This window comes from Anguilla rostrata, chromosome 6 (assembly GCF_018555375.3).
Source record: "Anguilla rostrata isolate EN2019 chromosome 6, ASM1855537v3, whole genome shotgun sequence".
Classification (NCBI taxonomy): domain Eukaryota; kingdom Metazoa; phylum Chordata; class Actinopteri; order Anguilliformes; family Anguillidae; genus Anguilla; species Anguilla rostrata.
In genome coordinates this window covers 5,185,405-5,202,091 of record NC_057938.1, presented here as the reverse complement: position 1 = coordinate 5,202,091, position 16,687 = coordinate 5,185,405, and the positions used below count along the sequence as shown (strand labels likewise).

General features: G+C 52.1%; 1 protein-coding gene across 1 annotated transcript in view; it reads right to left on the bottom strand.

The window, feature by feature from the left end:
• Positions 1-3,599: 3,599 nt before the first annotated feature.
• Positions 3,600-16,687, bottom strand: part of ptch2 (patched 2) — a 40,695-nt gene continuing 27,607 nt past the window's right edge. Inside the window, exons 15-22 of the mRNA XM_064341687.1 lie at positions 15,925-16,067; positions 15,612-15,792; positions 14,870-15,150; positions 12,789-12,926; positions 12,288-12,430; positions 7,291-7,699; positions 6,471-7,005; positions 3,600-6,073 (exon numbers count right to left, since the gene is read on the bottom strand). Coding sequence (XP_064197757.1) covers positions 6,039-6,073; positions 6,471-7,005; positions 7,291-7,699; positions 12,288-12,430; positions 12,789-12,926; positions 14,870-15,150; positions 15,612-15,792; positions 15,925-16,067 — 1,865 coding nt within the window. The 3' untranslated portion in view covers positions 3,600-6,038. The remainder of the gene's footprint in view (positions 6,074-6,470; positions 7,006-7,290; positions 7,700-12,287; positions 12,431-12,788; positions 12,927-14,869; positions 15,151-15,611; positions 15,793-15,924; positions 16,068-16,687) is intronic.

Here is a 16,687-nt window from a genome sequence, read left to right as displayed (position 1 = left end):
CCACCTAGATTGAGCTGTCTGTTGTTGGAGATGTCATCTGTTATCTCACCCACACATCGCTCTCTGTTTAAAAAAGGATAAGGTCTTTCAGCTAGTGCCAACTGCTGCTTCTCCTCCCTAGAGAACCCTCCCCTCAACACACACACGCTGCACCCTCCCCCCCCCCCAAAAAAAAAAAAACATCCCTCGCTCTCTCTTTTCAAACTCCAGCCTTAATCTCTGTTGATAAAGTTCAGAGAAACGAACGGGGCGAGGGGAAAAAGAAAAGACTGGCCAAATGGACCCCCCATTCAGCTCAGCGAAGTGCCACTCTCAGTCTTGGCACCCTTCGCCCCGAGTCCTGCCAAACGGGGGCCTTGAATGAGCTGCGCCCGGTATCACCTCGGCCATCTCGCTCCCTTCCTCCAGCGCACGGCGTCATCGGCGTCCGCAGGAAGTCGTGACCCAGCCGTGCCGGTTTCCTAAAACTCTATCCACGCTTTTCCCCGGAAATGAATCATCCAGCCCCCTCTCCCCCCCCCCCCTCCAGACCTCCACTGAAGCTTCTCGTAGCTTCTCAGCACAGGGGGAATGTCCCACATTTCTGCCCTTAATAAAACAAAGAAAATACCGGAAATTTACTGGAAATTGAAGGTCCTGCATCTATGCTCGGGAGCAACTAGGAATACGCATACCTACTTTCCCCAATATATGTAAATATATAGTGCATTTTATAATGGCGGTTCTATAGCTTTACAGCCCCACATTTGCGAAATCGCACTGTGTTGCCATTGGTTACACCGAACAGCTACAACGACACAGCGATCCTTACGTCACCCCCGTTACGGAAAGCCGGGTCGTTAAGAGGATAGTTTGAGGATAAAGGGGCCGGCCTCGCGCGTTCTCACATCGACCGTGTTTCTGCAACGTCTGCAAAATGGGTTAAACGTTGGTACAGCCTCAAAAAAAAAAAAAAAAAAAAAAACATTCTCGGAATGTCAAGCCAACAAACGCCTTGCTGAACTGCCAGTGGAAGTGATGCAGCTGGCTCTCATGCCCTGGTACTGATATCCAAATAAAAAGCTCTGTTTCCTATGGCCAGACAGACAGGCTGTGGTAATAAATGCCATCAGATTTGTTTGCGCTGGTGAAACTGAATCCCTGGTTTGGCGAGACAGTCCTAAGTGTGTGTGTGTGTGCTTTTTTTTCATTATTATTCATTTAGGGGGAGAGAATAATGTTGAAGGCGGAACAGAATAAGCCTGTGGTGAATGGGTGGTGATCCAGGAAGCAGCGTTAGCGTCTGTGCTAACCGGGTACAGCCGCTGCGCCCCACAGCGAGAGCTTCGTCCCCCAGCCGCCTGTGGGTCTCTGGGTGGGGCGGGGGGAGCCATCTCGACATGGTGCGAGGGCGAGGTGGCCACTGGACGGGTCGGGGGATGGGCATCCTCGGGTACTCAGATTGGGAAGCTGGAGGGTTTACACGAAATTCTGTTTATGCTCCACTCATGGCAGCCCTCGGTGAACACACAGCACTGCTTACTCTTTGGGTTTCTCAGGCTGTCCTCCACAGCACTGGCAGGGCCGGGGCGGGGATTGTCCAGGTGTTTGTCGTGTGGTCTGAGGACACACACTGGCTTTCTTAGGGATGGCATCCCTCCTCACTCCAGTAACGTGGATACCTTTTTCAGCGGCTAACATACAATGCTCATAAATGATGCAAATTGAATCATATCTGTAAATTTTTGTTGCGTAGACTGGTCACTATGAGTGACCATTTGGACCATATGGGTCTGTGAAGATTAAAAGGAGTAGAAACTGCAGCCATCTTGGAGGTCGGGTGAGGCTACTGCTTAGGCTAGCGAAAGTTAAAAATGAACTGATTTTTTTTCAGACTGAATTTAATTGATGCTCTGGATGAAATGAATTTTGTTTGATATAAAATGAGTGATGTTTCATATATTCTTATCTGTTGTTAGCTGTTTGGTGCCTAATCCGTAGAGAGAGAAGCCTGAGGCCTTTTTAACCTTTTAAATAAATTTTAAATACATGAAAGTATCTTGAGCGTTATCTCGATTGTAATAAATTAGTGATAATTCTGTGGTAAAATAAAGAGTTTGCCTTTCAGGTGTGTGCCAAGGGGTTTTGATGTTTAAAATACAAACAGGACAAAAATCCCTTCAGGTGGTGTGAAATGCATTGAATCGCGTTTCATTTTGTTTTTGCCTCTCCTCCTTTCACAAAGTGTTTTGCTGTGTCTCAACTTGAGATTCTGTGCAAGCAACATAAGCTTATTCACTGCAAAAAAGTCTGTCCTAACATGCGTTTTAGACAGACTTGCAATGAGACTGAAATTATTATTTTTTTTAACTTAAAAAGAAAATAGTATGTTTTAAGTTTTTGTTTGTTAAATGAAATTGTCTTACCCCACTGGCAAATTTTTTAAATGAGTCAAACTGTCTCACCTTTTTGGAATTATTTTTGTCTTGTAGTATTATTTTATTTTAAATATAAGATTTAAGTACCCGTTAAGATTGACTTACCTTTGCCTTTTTGCACTGTGGTTGTGTGTCAACATTGAGGTACCCTGAGGTCTGGGAGGGGAAGGAGAGGGTGTGTCCTCTCATCTCCTCCTTCCTCACCTCACCCCCCCCCCTTCCCCCCTTCACTGTTTGGGCATGGCAGTGACTTCAAAAGGGTGCAGGCGTATCGGGTTCCTGCCCGGGCCCAAGGTAGCTGACACCTGAGACATTGTTGTGGGAAGCGCTGGAATTTACTGCGCCCGCCTTTCATCTTAATAGGTGGGCCTGCCGTGGCGGGACGGCGGGCCTGCGGCCGTAACCCCCGCAGCAGGAAGCTCGGGGACCCCCCCCGCCTCCCTCAGTCTCGCCCTGCGCGTACGCGCCGGTTTCGTCAACAAACCGATAAAGCTGGGGAGCAGGGGGGGTGGCGTTAAAAAAAAGCTCCGTTTACTAGAGCAAACAGTCGTTTACCACTTAAACAATACCTGCCCCGGTCCGCCCACTTCCCCTTTCCCTACGTTACGGCTTCACACCTGAGACCCGGGGAACAGACTTCACACGCGAGGAGCTGGGAGTCACTTCACAAAACTCCGCTTCCCAAGAACCCTCTTCAGTTATACCGGCTGCTAATCCACGTGGCAATCGTTCATTTAAGGAGCCCAACTGATTAAAAAAAAAAAAAAACTCCCTTCACTACATTTGTCTCAGTCATCTGGAGCGGTGTAATATTTTCTGTCGAGCGATCCCACGATCGGTTCAGTATTTTTAACAGCTCAATTAGCCCTTATTTCTGTTTGGAGCAGTGTGCGTACAGAGTCACCGAGACCAGTGGTGAAAAAATGCGGAACACTGACCAAAATCCCTTTTCTGCGGCTCTCAGCAGTGACCCAGCTTTGCCCTCTGAGCGGCCGAGATTTTATCGGCTTTGTGGTCACTTAGTAAGTGCTCCACTTCCCCATAGAGAAAACAGAACGCAGGCAGAAAACAGAAGATCACCAATTACATTAAGCCGTAGCAGGACTCCTAACTGTAGCAGCAGCAGGACAATCCACTTTTTTTTTTCGTTTTTGAAAGGAAAGACAAAAAGAGTCAGGTTCAAAATTTTTTCATTCAATTTATTTTGTTAGTTCAATTCCTATAAAAGGTGAAGGAAAATGATGGTCACACGAGGGTTTTCTTGAACAGTTGTCTGCAGTCACAGTGTTTTAGACATTGACAAAAGAGATACTTCAGACTATCACATGAAGAAGGAAAGGCCAGGAAACAAAACATGGCGGACAGCATCAGTCGCACCTCTCCTTCATATTCCAAGTGTACGGTTTTCTCCAAACGAAAGGGTCACCTGTTCCGACAGCAACACCCTCCCCCCCACTCCCCCCCCCCATCCCCTCCCGAAAAAAACCCCAGCAACAAATAGATATAATTATATATAATATATATTTACTCTTTAAAAATAAAACTTCAGTCTGGCGGCTAACATCTGTACAAACTACAAAAATAAAAATTTTATATAAATAATTTATATGGCATGACAAACATTTGAAATAAAACTACAACCCAATGCAGAATGACCCCTCCCCCCTCAAAAAAAAAAAAATCCCCTCTCCTACCACTTACATACTGATGTTTTTAAGCAGTGGATGTGGGTTGTTTTTTGATTTGTTCTTCCAGAATGTACAGTAGCTACATTATTTCTCATCTCCGCTTGTTTGTGTGAACAGGAACACAAGCTGCCATTTAAATCAAATACATTTCCCTGCATTTAAACTGGCAGTGATGTGACCAATAGTGAACCATTACATTTTTTTCTTTTCTTTTTTTTTTTTTTTTTTTGCTTGAGACAAAGAAAGGTATAAATAAAAAAATGAAAAATTCAAACACAGAAATACTGGCAAAGCCTAAACTGACTATAAAGGAACAGAGAAGAGCACCCTTCTGGCCTGGAGGCGCAAGCCCCCCTATTTGACATCACAAGTTGCCCTTGTGCCAGCCTGACCAAAAAAAAAAAAAAAAATTTTAAAAAGAATAGCTTGCTCACAATTGCACAGGACAGTAGTAATATGTACCACAGCCCTAAAGCAGCCAACAAGTGTTAACAAAAAACCTCCCTTTAATTTTTTTGTTGTTGTTAAATTCCCTTTGAATATAAAATTGGGTGAACACTGCATTCATCATAACCACCCCCTACTCAAAACAGGAAAAAAAAAAAAAGGTAACAAACTGACTTCACCCAAAATACAGCTTAGATACTAGAACAATTCCTTATCTCACAGCTTCTTCAAGTAAAACAAAATGCAGACTGCGAATGAATGGGTCGAACTTTTCAACAGGACAATGAACAGTCGCGGTGGATGGTACTAAGAAATCCCCAGAGGTACAGTAAATCAAAAAGTGAAATCTTGTAACAGACACATTGAGAACTACAATACACGGTGGTGCCCTTGCCGCATTAAAACAGCATCACTTCACGCCTTCAGAACCCACGGCAAATCACATGCTGGTATTCTGACATAGCTTTTACATTTCTGGGTGCACAGGAAAACAGTTGTACTGAATACAAGAAAGGATCCCTGCTTGAAATGGAACAAGCTAACCACACCCAAGGGGAAACTTTTTTTTTTTTAGAACCAGAATCCTTATCTGTCCTACAGAGTTTATTATTATTATTATTATTATTATTTATTTTATTTTTTTTAGGATTTGAGATCTGAGTATAATTTTCAAGCTATTCCATTTAGGTGTTTAATTCTTATCCAGGACACATCTTACAAACTAATGAGCAAAGGAAACTGAAAAGGACACACTGGATGCTCTTGTAACGTGTGTAAAGAGAGGGGTCTGCTAAGAAACACCACAAAACACCTCGTTATCTGAGAGACCAAAGCACCCCAGAAACACAGCAAGGAAAGGGCCACGCAGACACTTGGAAACTGTAGGTTTGCAAAACGCAAACAGAGTCTGAGGATGGGACTGTCTGAGTCGAGGTTCTACCATTTGTGAGTAAACGAGACGCCATCTTTGTCAGAAGCGCCCCCTTATCAGAATGCGATGTCAGAGAAATAGAACTAATCCGATGTTATTTTTCGTAACTTGCGTCAAGGGGAAGGGGGTACTGCATAATTTCAAGGCAAATAATTTCAGTTCTTTCAGAGTAGCAGCGAAAAAACAAACACTGACCTTATTTTCAATAAACTATTATCATTATACCAATTCACTTTTCTGAACGTTTTTTACATATTACACATCTCTTAATCTATACAAGGAAGGAGTTCTCCAAAAACCACTTATACATTATCTGACTTTTACATAACAGAATACACAAGTTATACAGTACTCTTTTAAATAGCTTTTCCCTCTTTTTTTAGTATTAAAATATATATTTATATATATATATATTCTTAAAACAAGAACTTTTAATATTTTTTAAAATAAATCCTTTTGTTTGTGTGAGGTCTATATACAGTTCATTGAGAAAAGAGTTGGGGGACCAGGACTTTCGAATCGGGCAGCCAGAGATGGGTTCCAGACGAGGGGGGCCTAGCGGTCTTTGGCTGCCTGGTTCCGTGGGCCACCTGAAAAAGAAAAGTGGGGGGGGGGGGGGTCAGGTTCGGCGAGCCCTTGTGAAAGCGGAGACCCTGTTTACACTGGCGAAGGCGAGAGCCGACAAGTTGAGCTAGTGCGGAGCTGTGAAGATATTATCATCCTTTCAGAACTATTTACACCCTCTCCCTCCCTCCCTCCCTCCCTCCTCCCACCCTGACCGCTGCCTGTACGACTCTGTTTGTCTTGGACCGAAGGCACGGCACTGGACTTCACAGAGAAGCTACGTATCGCACCAGACCCAATTAGGCAGATGTGGTCTTAATCCAAGACTCTGAGTCCATGGTCCAAATCCAAGACTTGATTCAAATGACTGCATTAGTGGATTTTTTTTTCCCCACCCCCATAAAGTAGTGCAAGCTGGCTTACCTAGAGCCTGCTCAGTGGGATGCTGCCTCTTCTCCTCACATTCCAGGTCTTGGAGCTCCAAGGTGCTCCTCTTGGAATTGTCGGCGGCTTTCCCGCGGGCCTGCGACGTCCCCAGCGTTTCCTCGAAACAGTCCGATTCGCTGTCGTCGAACCCCTCGTGCGTGTAACCCCTGTAGGACCCCGGCAAGCTGGGGTGCACGGCCACCGTCACCGAGGCGGTGGCGGTAACCATAGTGACGGCACTACCGGGCCCCTGAACTCTGGTTCCCGCATTGTAGCCCGGCATCGTAGTCCTGTTATGATGCGGCCTGCTACTGTACTGAGGCCTGGGGCCACAGTGATTAGTCCTGCCGGGACCCTGAGGTCTGTCGCTGGGTAAATGTTGCCTCTTGGGTCCCTGGTCCTGGGTGTAATCCTGCTTTTTATCCCATCGGGCAATCTGAGAGCTGACGGAGGTGACGGTGGGCTGACCGGCTCCATTTAGATGCTCTTTCCTGGTGGCGACGTTCGGGTTTTCGCTGTATGGCTTTACCACCTGCGAGAGAGGCACAGACACAAGACGCTTTATTTTCCTCAAAAGGGGAACCAGGTGGCGCAGATCATTTCAGCTTACGTTCACTTTTTGATCACAGTCAACGGCGCGGCCGCTCCGAACAAACCACAGAACAGCGACTACAAAGGACACCATTATGGCACCGTTTTTAAAATGGCCGCGCCAAGAAGCTCGACGACTTCAGACGATAAGGAGCGAGGTTAGCGCAGAGGACCGGACTGTGTGAGGAGGGATGTTGACGGTTGATAGGGGGGGACGAGACCGTACCGTGAGTTTGGGGAAGCTGGGGTTCTTGCTGGCCTCCAGCAGGATGTGGGACGTGGGCGGGGGCGTGGAGGCCGCCAGGTAGGCGCTGCGGTCGCGGTGCTTGTACTCCTCGTCTGCCAGGCCCGACGCGGCGGTGGTGGTCTCGGAGTAGTACTCGGAGGAGTCCTCCGACTCGGAGAAGGCGTGGCGGCGGGGTCCCTGCGGCGGCGGGGGGTAGCGGCCGCCGTAGTAGCCGTGGTGATTCATGGGCGGCGGGAGGGGCTCCGGGGACGGCGTGGGCAGGCGGCTGCCGTTGTCGGCGGGCGTGACCTCGGCGGGGGGGCCCATGATGGACAGGAGGACGGGCAGCAGGACAAGGCCGTTCAGGACCCCCAGGAGCGTCAGGATGGCGAGGACGGCGAAAAAGTACCTGCGCATGGAAAAAAAATGCCAAGGTTACAACAAGGTTATGCCAAGGTTACGACAAGGTTATGTTAAGGTTATGACAAGGTTTGCCAAGGTTATGTCAAGGTTACGCCAACGTTACACCGAGGATACGACAAGGTTACCGACGGCCATTCGGGGGGAAAAAACAACTCCCCAGAGCAACACGTAAAAAAACAAAACAAAGGTAGGGCGGGTGACGCAGCCAGACTCGTAGCATTCCTCTGACCCGCCCCTGACTCCCGCGTGACCCCCTCCGGACTTTCTGCTTCCAGGCCCTGGGCCCTACTCTCTTCCCCTTTTTCCCCTCCGTTTCCCCTCCTCTCCCCGCGTCCCCTGCGCTGGCGGCCTGACAGGCCGGAGGAATTCCTGGGCTCCAGTTCGGCAGCGCACGGTCTCCCTCTGGGAGCCCTCATCTATCACCGCAGGACCGCCACTTCCTGAAAATATGTGTTTACATTAGCGAGCAGATCCTACACACTAGCGCCCCCCCCCAACCTCCCCCTCCCCCTCCCCCTCCCCCTCCGGTCTACACAAGGGTAGTAGTGGGGGTGGGGTGTGGTGGTGGTGGTGGTGGGGGGGGGGACGCACCTTCCGCCTCCTGGCTAACACAGTGCTCTCCTCCACAGATTAATGTCCGACCTGGTGGAGGTCCTGTTTCAGCTCACGACATGGTGACGCACCGCCCTGCTGACAGCAGACAGGCCCCGGGCCCCGGTCTCTGCAGGGCGGGGGGGGCCTACTACGCGTCCATGCTGAGCCTGGCTCTGACCTCACAGCTTTCACCAGCCCCCCCCCCCCCAAAACAGCCCGTCGAAAAGATTCAGAGGACTTTTACACCCGGCCGTTCCTCGAGCGTACCTTCGGTGAACCCCTGCAAAACAGCTTTGAGGCGCGCGGGCGGCAACGTGCCGGGCAAGATGGCTCCGACCCAAAAGCCGTCCGGTGAACGAGGGCACACGCCTCCTTAGGACGCCTGCACTGTGACCATTTGTGACAGAATACGCACGACGACGCCTGGCAATCCAAGAACCTCACACTTCAGTTTTCAAACTGAGTAACGGCCTCTCGGTTTGCGAAGGGGACTGCGATTGTGGAGGGTCTCCGTTTCCTAGTGTTTACATCTCACCAACGGGGCGGATGAGTCCCGACTCCTCACCCAATCAGATTAGAGATAAGTTTACTCCAGAAGACAGGCTGTTGACACCGCTCTGCGACTCTGTGATCCGCCATTCAATAATCACACCGCCTGGCTCGACAGAGGTGTACGCCAACCGCTTCGCCCGCCATCGCCATCGCGTCGCGTGTCGGCGAGCGGAAGAGTGAGCGTGCTGCCCGCGCTCTACAGTGCCCGAGGCCGCGCGTTTTCCGGTGCCGCGACCCTACCCCCCCCCCCCCCCCCAAAAAAAAAAATCCTTGCAAAACAAAACATGTTTTCTACACATGTCCCGGCGGTCTTCCGGCCAACGGTTTCGTTGCTGAGGGCCAGTTCTCTTTCATCCATCAAAAGCCCCCGGGATCCCGGTGGAGAGATGGCCCTTCTGTGGGACCAGCGAGGGGCTGTCGGCGGCCGTGCGACCCGGTGGATGAGTCACGCGGCGCCGCGCTGCGCTCTGTAATGGAGCGCAGGGCTGTAATTTAGGGCCCCGGTTCTCTGCGCTCCTCGTTCGGAGCTCTGGAAACGGGGCCGCTTCTCGGCCACAAGAAAGAGAGCGCACGAGGAAATTAGAGAGGCCTGCACCAGAGCGCCTACATGAAAGAGAGGCTCCCAGCTCTTTTAACTGTGGTTCAGGGCTCCGTGAGGTGGAGGGGAGGGGAGGGCTGGGGGCTGAGGGGCTGAGGGGCAGGGGGTTGGGGGGCCAGAAAAAAAAACAAGGAAAGGGGTGGGGAGAAAAAAAAAAAACTCCCAGCATTCCAGAAAGTTCTCGTGGCTCACCTCCTTCGAAAGCATTCGTGTCGCTCTCCGGAAGACTTGAGCAACACCAATGTGGACGTTGAAGAGAAGAAAAAAAAAAGGCTACATGTTGTACACATCTGGTTGTAACATTTCCCCCTACCAACGTAATGGAAACTGCCGCCTGTTGGCTTGTCTGACTTTGTCTCCACAGACGGTGAGGCTATCTGTTTACCCAAGCGAAATCCACCATTTATCCGACTCGGATTTATGGGAAAATATAATATGAAAACAATCATGTTAAGGAAAATAAGGGCAGAATCTGTTGTGAAGGCTGGCCATGGGTTAATCGCACCATTAATAGTCAGGGATACGAACCGCTGGGCTCTGTTAGCCTCACAGGTTTGAGCGCCACAAAAATCTACGCTGAACCAGAACTATTTTTTTGGTGCAAAAATCTAGTATTTTCTTGATAAGCCGTAGTAAAAGGTATTTTAAAGTAGTTTTCATCTTTTCTTTCTCGCCAAGCAGAACGCGGTGAACAGGAAAGTGCTCCTGTCAAACTGGGCTGCCCCCAAAAAGCCCTTTTTGACGCTAGTTTTGCGGTCGGGCCCCGGAAGCCCGCCCACCCCGCCAGTCCTGGGCGTAAATTTGAGCGGGGAGCCACGGCGAGCGGGAGAAGCGCGGGACGGAGGTCCCGAAAGTCACGCGATGGAAGCCGCAAGGCCGAGCGGAGGCCCTCTTCTGCTGAGTACCAGGCATTCTCTCTTTCCCTCCTCCCCTCCAGCTCCCTCCCTCCCTCTCTCTCTCCCTCCCTCCCTCTGCCTGCCTCATTAACAAAGCCATACAGGCCCCCACTTCAGACTGCCGTTTTTTTGTGATGTTTCCCATTCAACTGTTTGCAGTCTCAGAATGCAGTGTGGGCCGCAGCGCTTTGAAAACCCGGCACGGCGAGGGCAATCTGTTTCAACAAAACTCCCCCCCTACCCCTCCCTCCCCTCCCCTCCCCCCACCCTTAAAAAAAAAAAAAAAGCCATTTGGGCAAATTCTAAGCCTCCACTTCAAAATGAAGACCCGTAGCCCCCGTCCCCCAGCACAACTTCAGCTCTTTAAAGAGCAGGCCGGGGCGAGGGAGAGACCGGGGGGGAGGGAGGAGCAGACGCAGCAGCCACCTCTGGTTCGGGCCCGAGTCCACTTCCTTTTATTTAGACAGAGAGGCCCACGCTCCGACTATCCAATGTACGTGAAAAAGAAAGAAAGAAAGAAAGAAAGAAAGAAAAAAAAAGTCGCTTGTTTATTTTACTAAGTCAACATTCCGAAAGTGGAGCGTGATTTATTTAAGGGGGGAAAAACCTAAACTATCCGCGGGCCCTGGTTGGGGTTAGACCTCCAAAGGAGGCCGAGTGTTAGGAATTCTGTTGTTTATATAAACTGTAATCTTTTCCATTCGGAGTAGGGGGTGCGGAGGGAGGGTTGGGGGCTGGTTTGGGAGAGGGGATGCTGAGCATGTTCAGCTGTTTATTCCATGTGCCACAGTGAGGAGATGTTTACAGCACAGTATTTATGCTACTCCCCTGCTAGAGGGACCGTTTCCCCCCCCCCCCCTCACCCCCCCACATCTAAACAGGACCTCCCAGCGTGAATGCCCTGGTGTGAGGCTGCAGCCCCCACCCCGATTTCCAGCCAGACCCTCACCACCACCCTCCTCCTCCCACTAAGGCCTTGCCCCCCCCCCAACCCCTTCTCCCTCCCACACCCCTCCCACCACCCTGCCTTCCTCCTTCCTCCTCCTCCTCCTCCTCCTCCTCGTCTTCCTTTGTCTCTTGCCGAATGAAAGGGGGAACCTATCATTTCACCTCCTGGGTGAAGTCGCTGGCTGTGAGAATGGCGGTTGGAGTTGCCAGGACGCCACCCCGGCTGCATTTGTTTATTTTTTTAAAGCTTTTTATTTATTTTTCTCGAAGCCCTGCTCCTCTGACCGAACGGCGCTTTTAAGTGAGGGCTCTGTGTCAGCGAGGGCCGCCCTCAAGGCTGTGGTCCGGGGCCCGGATGAACCGGGGGTTTCGGCTGGAAAGCACGGCCGCTTTTTCTTTTTCTGTACGTGGTGGTTCCCCCTCCCAACCCCGCCATTTCTCTCCCGTGGAGGAATTTGTTTTTAGCGGTGCAGGAAAAGGGGTACGAGGCCTGGTGGCAGGAGCTCGGCTGACCAGTTCAAACCGAGGGAGGGGCGGAGCCTGGGCTCTTTCTGTGGGCTCTGGAAAGCGTCTGAACCGGAGGCTGTAAGACCAACAGATCCTGTGTGTGTGTGTGTGTGTGTGTGTGTGTCTGCCCAGGCAGTAACGCAGTTGTGTTTACTAGCAGCTGCTACACACCCATAATGTTTTCTCCATTTGTCGTGAGTGCATGGGAGGGTTGGGGGGTGGGGGTGTGTGTGTGTGGGGGGGGGGGTGTGTGGAGTGACAGGGACAGGTGGGGCGGGGTGGAAACGGGGGCACGCATTCCCACCTGCACCCCCAAAAACCTCACCCCTCCGCCCCCCACGATGAACCCGACAACTGCCTGGGCGTCAGGGTCCTGTCGTCAGGGCCCGTCGTTAGGGAGCGGCGCAGACGCGGTGCGACGCGTCCCCCTCCGTAGGGGGGCGGCGGCAGGAAGGGGGGGGGCGGGGTTTAAGACTCACCTCATGATGAAGTCGAACTCGGACCCAGCCAGCATGAGCACGCCCAGCAGCGTGGAGATGGCGCCGTCCATCACGGGCGCGAACATGTGCTCCAGCGCCACCACCGAGCGCAGGTTCCTGTTCCCGATCGCCGTCAGGAAGCCCTGCGGAGCGCAGCGGGTCAGTCAGCCAACGCTCGGGGAACTCGGGGAACCCCCGCCGAAAAACATACTCCAATAAAATACATCACAGAGATACCGCCACACTGCACAATATATGTGTACATATGAATGTCTGTCACCATCAGATATTGGAATATATTTTTTTAAGAATATATACCGCAGTGATATTTATCATTATAAATCCATATATTCACATTGCATTGCTGCCCATTCCTATTCAATGGTGAGCTAACTCTGAAGTTACAGAACAGAGGAATTCTCAGGTGTCTCTCGCACTAACAGCCCTGATAGGACTGTCTGTGTAAGAGGGGCGGGGCATTTTGGGGGGCGGGGAGCGTACCAGAGCGACGTGGACGGTGAACTCCACCCCGATGCCCACGGAGGCGATGAGGATGACCACGGGGATGGCGCTCAGCTTGATGCCGATGAGTCCCATGATGCCGAAGAGCTCCACCGTCATCATCGCCAAGATGAAGACCTGGCGGGACGAGAGCAGTGGGTTAGCCGCGATCGCAACGAGCCGGCCGCTCGCTCCTCCTCCTCCCTCCTCCTCCTCACGTTGGTATCTGAGAACCATTACTCTCTCAGCGCTCATTACCGCCGCCGAAATGCAGCGCACTTAAAGCACTTCCTACCGCTGGAATGAGGCCCGCAGCGGCTACACAAAGCACTTTCTGTTTAAAGTGTGTGTTGCTACATTAAAGCGGGTGTGCGTGTGTGTGTGTGTGTGCGTGCGTGCGCACATATGTGTGTGTATGTATGAGAGAGAGAAAGAGAGAGAGCGAAAGAGAGAGGGAGAGAGAAAGGGAGTGCAAGAGAGAGAGAGAGAGAGCGAAAGAGAGAGGGAGAGAAAGGGAGTGCAAGAGAGAGAGAAAGAGAGGGAGAGAGAAAGGAAGAGAGAGTTAGACAGAAAGAGCTAGAGAGAGAGAAAGAGAGAGGGAGAGAGAAAGGGAGTGCAAGAGAGAGAGAGAGTGAGAGAGAGAGAGAGAGAGAAAGAGTTAGCTCCAGCAGTGGCAGGGTGACATCCTCTCAAAGACGGACTGTAAAAGGAGGCCACAGGTCTGAAAAGCAGACTGCAGGCAGTGTTTTTCCCCCCCTTTTTTTATGGGTCTGCTTTTAGCCCTTTTCTCTCTGCCTCTCCGGGCCCTATTTACATGGAAATGGCCCCTGTCCTGACGGCACCGCGGACCGCGCGCACACAAGGGGCCGCGACCAAGCAGTCAGGATGCCACTGTCATCTGCACAGCATCGAGTTACCCCCCTCACCTGCTAACCCCTGTCCCCCCCCCACCCCACCCCCCGCTTTCAGGCCCGGGGGAAATGACTGACACTGTCAAACAAAAGACAATATGGGCCCTCATTTCTGTGCTCTGCTCTGCTGTCCCTCTCTTGACATCCTTTCAACCACTAATGTACTTCTTTAAAAAAAAAAAAAAAAAATAGGGAAAAAAAAACCCTCTCTGTTTTATTTTAGGAAAAGAGAGAGAGGGGAGTTGTGAGAGTCCCCGGCCTCGCTCGCTCTTTGATGTCGGCAGGGGTCCCCATTCGGTCACGGCTAAATTGGAAATGTTAAAACCCATTTTATTGCGGCCACATATAGGCTATGAAACTGCAGAGGACACGGCTTAGAAAGGCGACGTGACAATGCACGCTTAGGCCCGGAACGGATCTGCCTCTGTACGGGAAAGCTGTTTGTGCCGTCTTACTCACGGCCCCCATTTTCCCCAAACACGGGCCGAGAACCCGCCGCGTCCCCCCCCCCGCCACCCCGTTATCGCCACCATACCCCCCCCCCCACACCACCCCGTTATCGCCAGTCCCCCACCTCCACCCTTGCCGCTGGGCAGTCACCCTAAAAGTCCCACGCCGTCCCCCCAAGCCGGGACCCCCCCCCCCCTCGCGGACCATGGTTGTTCCCCCTGCAACAGCCGCTGTGTGAAATGTTTCCAGCCGCTGGGCTGACACGGAACCCCCCCCACCACACCCCAAACCCACCCAACCCCCCCCCCCCCCCCCCCCAGCGAAACCCACCCATCCGCCACCCACTCCCCCCCGGCTCCTGATGGATGGGTTTAGCAGGCCAAGGTCGCGACGGCCCGATCCGTCCTGTCCCCAATTTTTGACAAAGGCGGTTGGAGGTAAAGCCTCCGGGAAGCTTTGCCGGTCCTTTGCATTTCCTTTTCTAAGCCCTGGCAGCTCGGATTAGAATGACAAAAGGGAGGGGGGAGAGGGGGGCAGAGAGGAGGGGGGGGGTAGCGGGGAAGGGGGGGTTGGGGGGCGGCAGCAGCAGCAGCAGAGCAGCGTCCTCCGGCCAACCCGCCACAGCCCTCCCCAAAGAGAAAAGAACTCCGTGGCGGGGTTATTGAGCTGTGTGCGCGCTGCGGGGCTGGGGGGGGTGGGGAGGGGGGGTGCGTTACTCACGATGACGCCAGCGGTCCAGGGGTTGAGCAGCAGCACGGCGCACACCAGGAAGGTGCAGGCCAGCACCACGCTGACGGCCAGCAGGAACCAGTGGCGCAGGCCGATGTACTGCTCCCAGAACAGGAAGGGGTAGCCGTTGGGGTAGTTGGGCACGCCCTTGCGGGCGAACTCCTCGCAGATGGAGCGCACGCACTCGATGGCCTCGATGAAGTCCGACGTCTGCCTCAGGCCGTTCAGGTAGAAGGGGAACTGGGCAAACTCCAGGGGCTCGGCTGCAGGGACTGTGGGGGGAAGGGGGGAGGGAGGTGCAGAACAGAAATCAGCGGATTATTACATACTGTACCAGACAGCCGGGTAGTTTCCAACACAAGCGAACACATAACAAGTTTGATGTTCTGAAATAACATAGTTTGATGTCCTGAAATAACACGGTTTGAAGTTCTGAAATAACATGGTTTATCATAGCATATTGCTTTAATTCTTATCAACTAAAATCTCTGCAAACTTAATAACTCATTTATTTTTAACTGTGAGTTGCTGCGTCTTCTCCTGACTGAGAACCAGTGCTAGCAGAATTTCTCGTCCGGGTGGGCTCATAATAATTAAGACAGACGCCAGGCGTATGCACTTCCGTTAATAGATTGATTAGGGCACCTTACATCGAAGGAATTGGCGGAACTGTGAGTACTGAGGAAGCAGGCCTCAAGCGGTAAGAAGGGAGCGGTTGCCCGCGGTTACTCACTGCGCAGGTTCTCCCCGGTGGTGTCGTACTTGTCGTGGATCCACTCGCGGGGGTGCGGGTAGAAGTTGGCCTGGGAGGCGGCGTACCCCAGCGGGTCGTTGCTGACCCAGACGGTCAGGTAGATGTAGAAGATGTCCGGGTGCACCAGGCCCTCCTCGTCCACCAGGCGACGCGTGGTCAGCTACGCGGAGGGGAGGAGGAAGTGAGGTCAGGCGGAGAGGGGCGGGGTGGGGTGGGGCGGGGCGGGGCGTGCAGACCAGGAAGAGGGGCCGTGGAGGAGGGCGGCGACGGGGGCGGGACTAGGGGTACGCACCTGGCTGAAGTTGAAGGGGTCCTTCTTGGAGCCGGTCTGGATGAGCAGCTTGTAGGCCAGCACGCCGTCTTCCGTGCCGTTGCGGTAGCTGTCCCAGGTGATGCGGCCCGCCGCCCAGTCGGCGTCGAACGCGGTCTGCAGGCCTGGAGAGAGATGCATTATGGGTCATGGGTGACTGTGGGAGGTGGCAGGACGTCCTGGGGCATCCGGCTAATTAAACAGGCCTTCGGGGAGCTCCCAGAGAGAGAGGGCGTTCCCCCGGGAGCGATGTGAGTTTCCCAGCAGCTCCATGACCGTTAACCCAAATGTTTCTGAGCAAGCCTCAAAACCAGCCTTCGACCTCAAACAGCACATGCACACACACACACACATGCTCACACAAACACACACACACACACACACACACACACACACACACACATGCTCACACAAACACACACACACACACACACACACACGCATGCTCACACAAACACAAACACACACACACACACACACACACACACACATCATGCGTGTGGGCCACGGAGATATAAAACAGGAAAGCCTTTCTTCTTTAAATTACAAAGTCTAGTGCGGTTGAAAAACAGTTTCCAGCCATTCCATAATTACAGGGAAACCCCCCCAGAAAAAAAAAGAAATAAAATCAAATGAGGAGGGAAGAGGAGAAGAGTCTTTCATGTCAGGCCAGTATCCCTGTTGGCTGGAGAATTCCCCTGTTTCTCTCTCCAGGCCCTGTTGCTCTCCCTTGTTTCACCTTGAT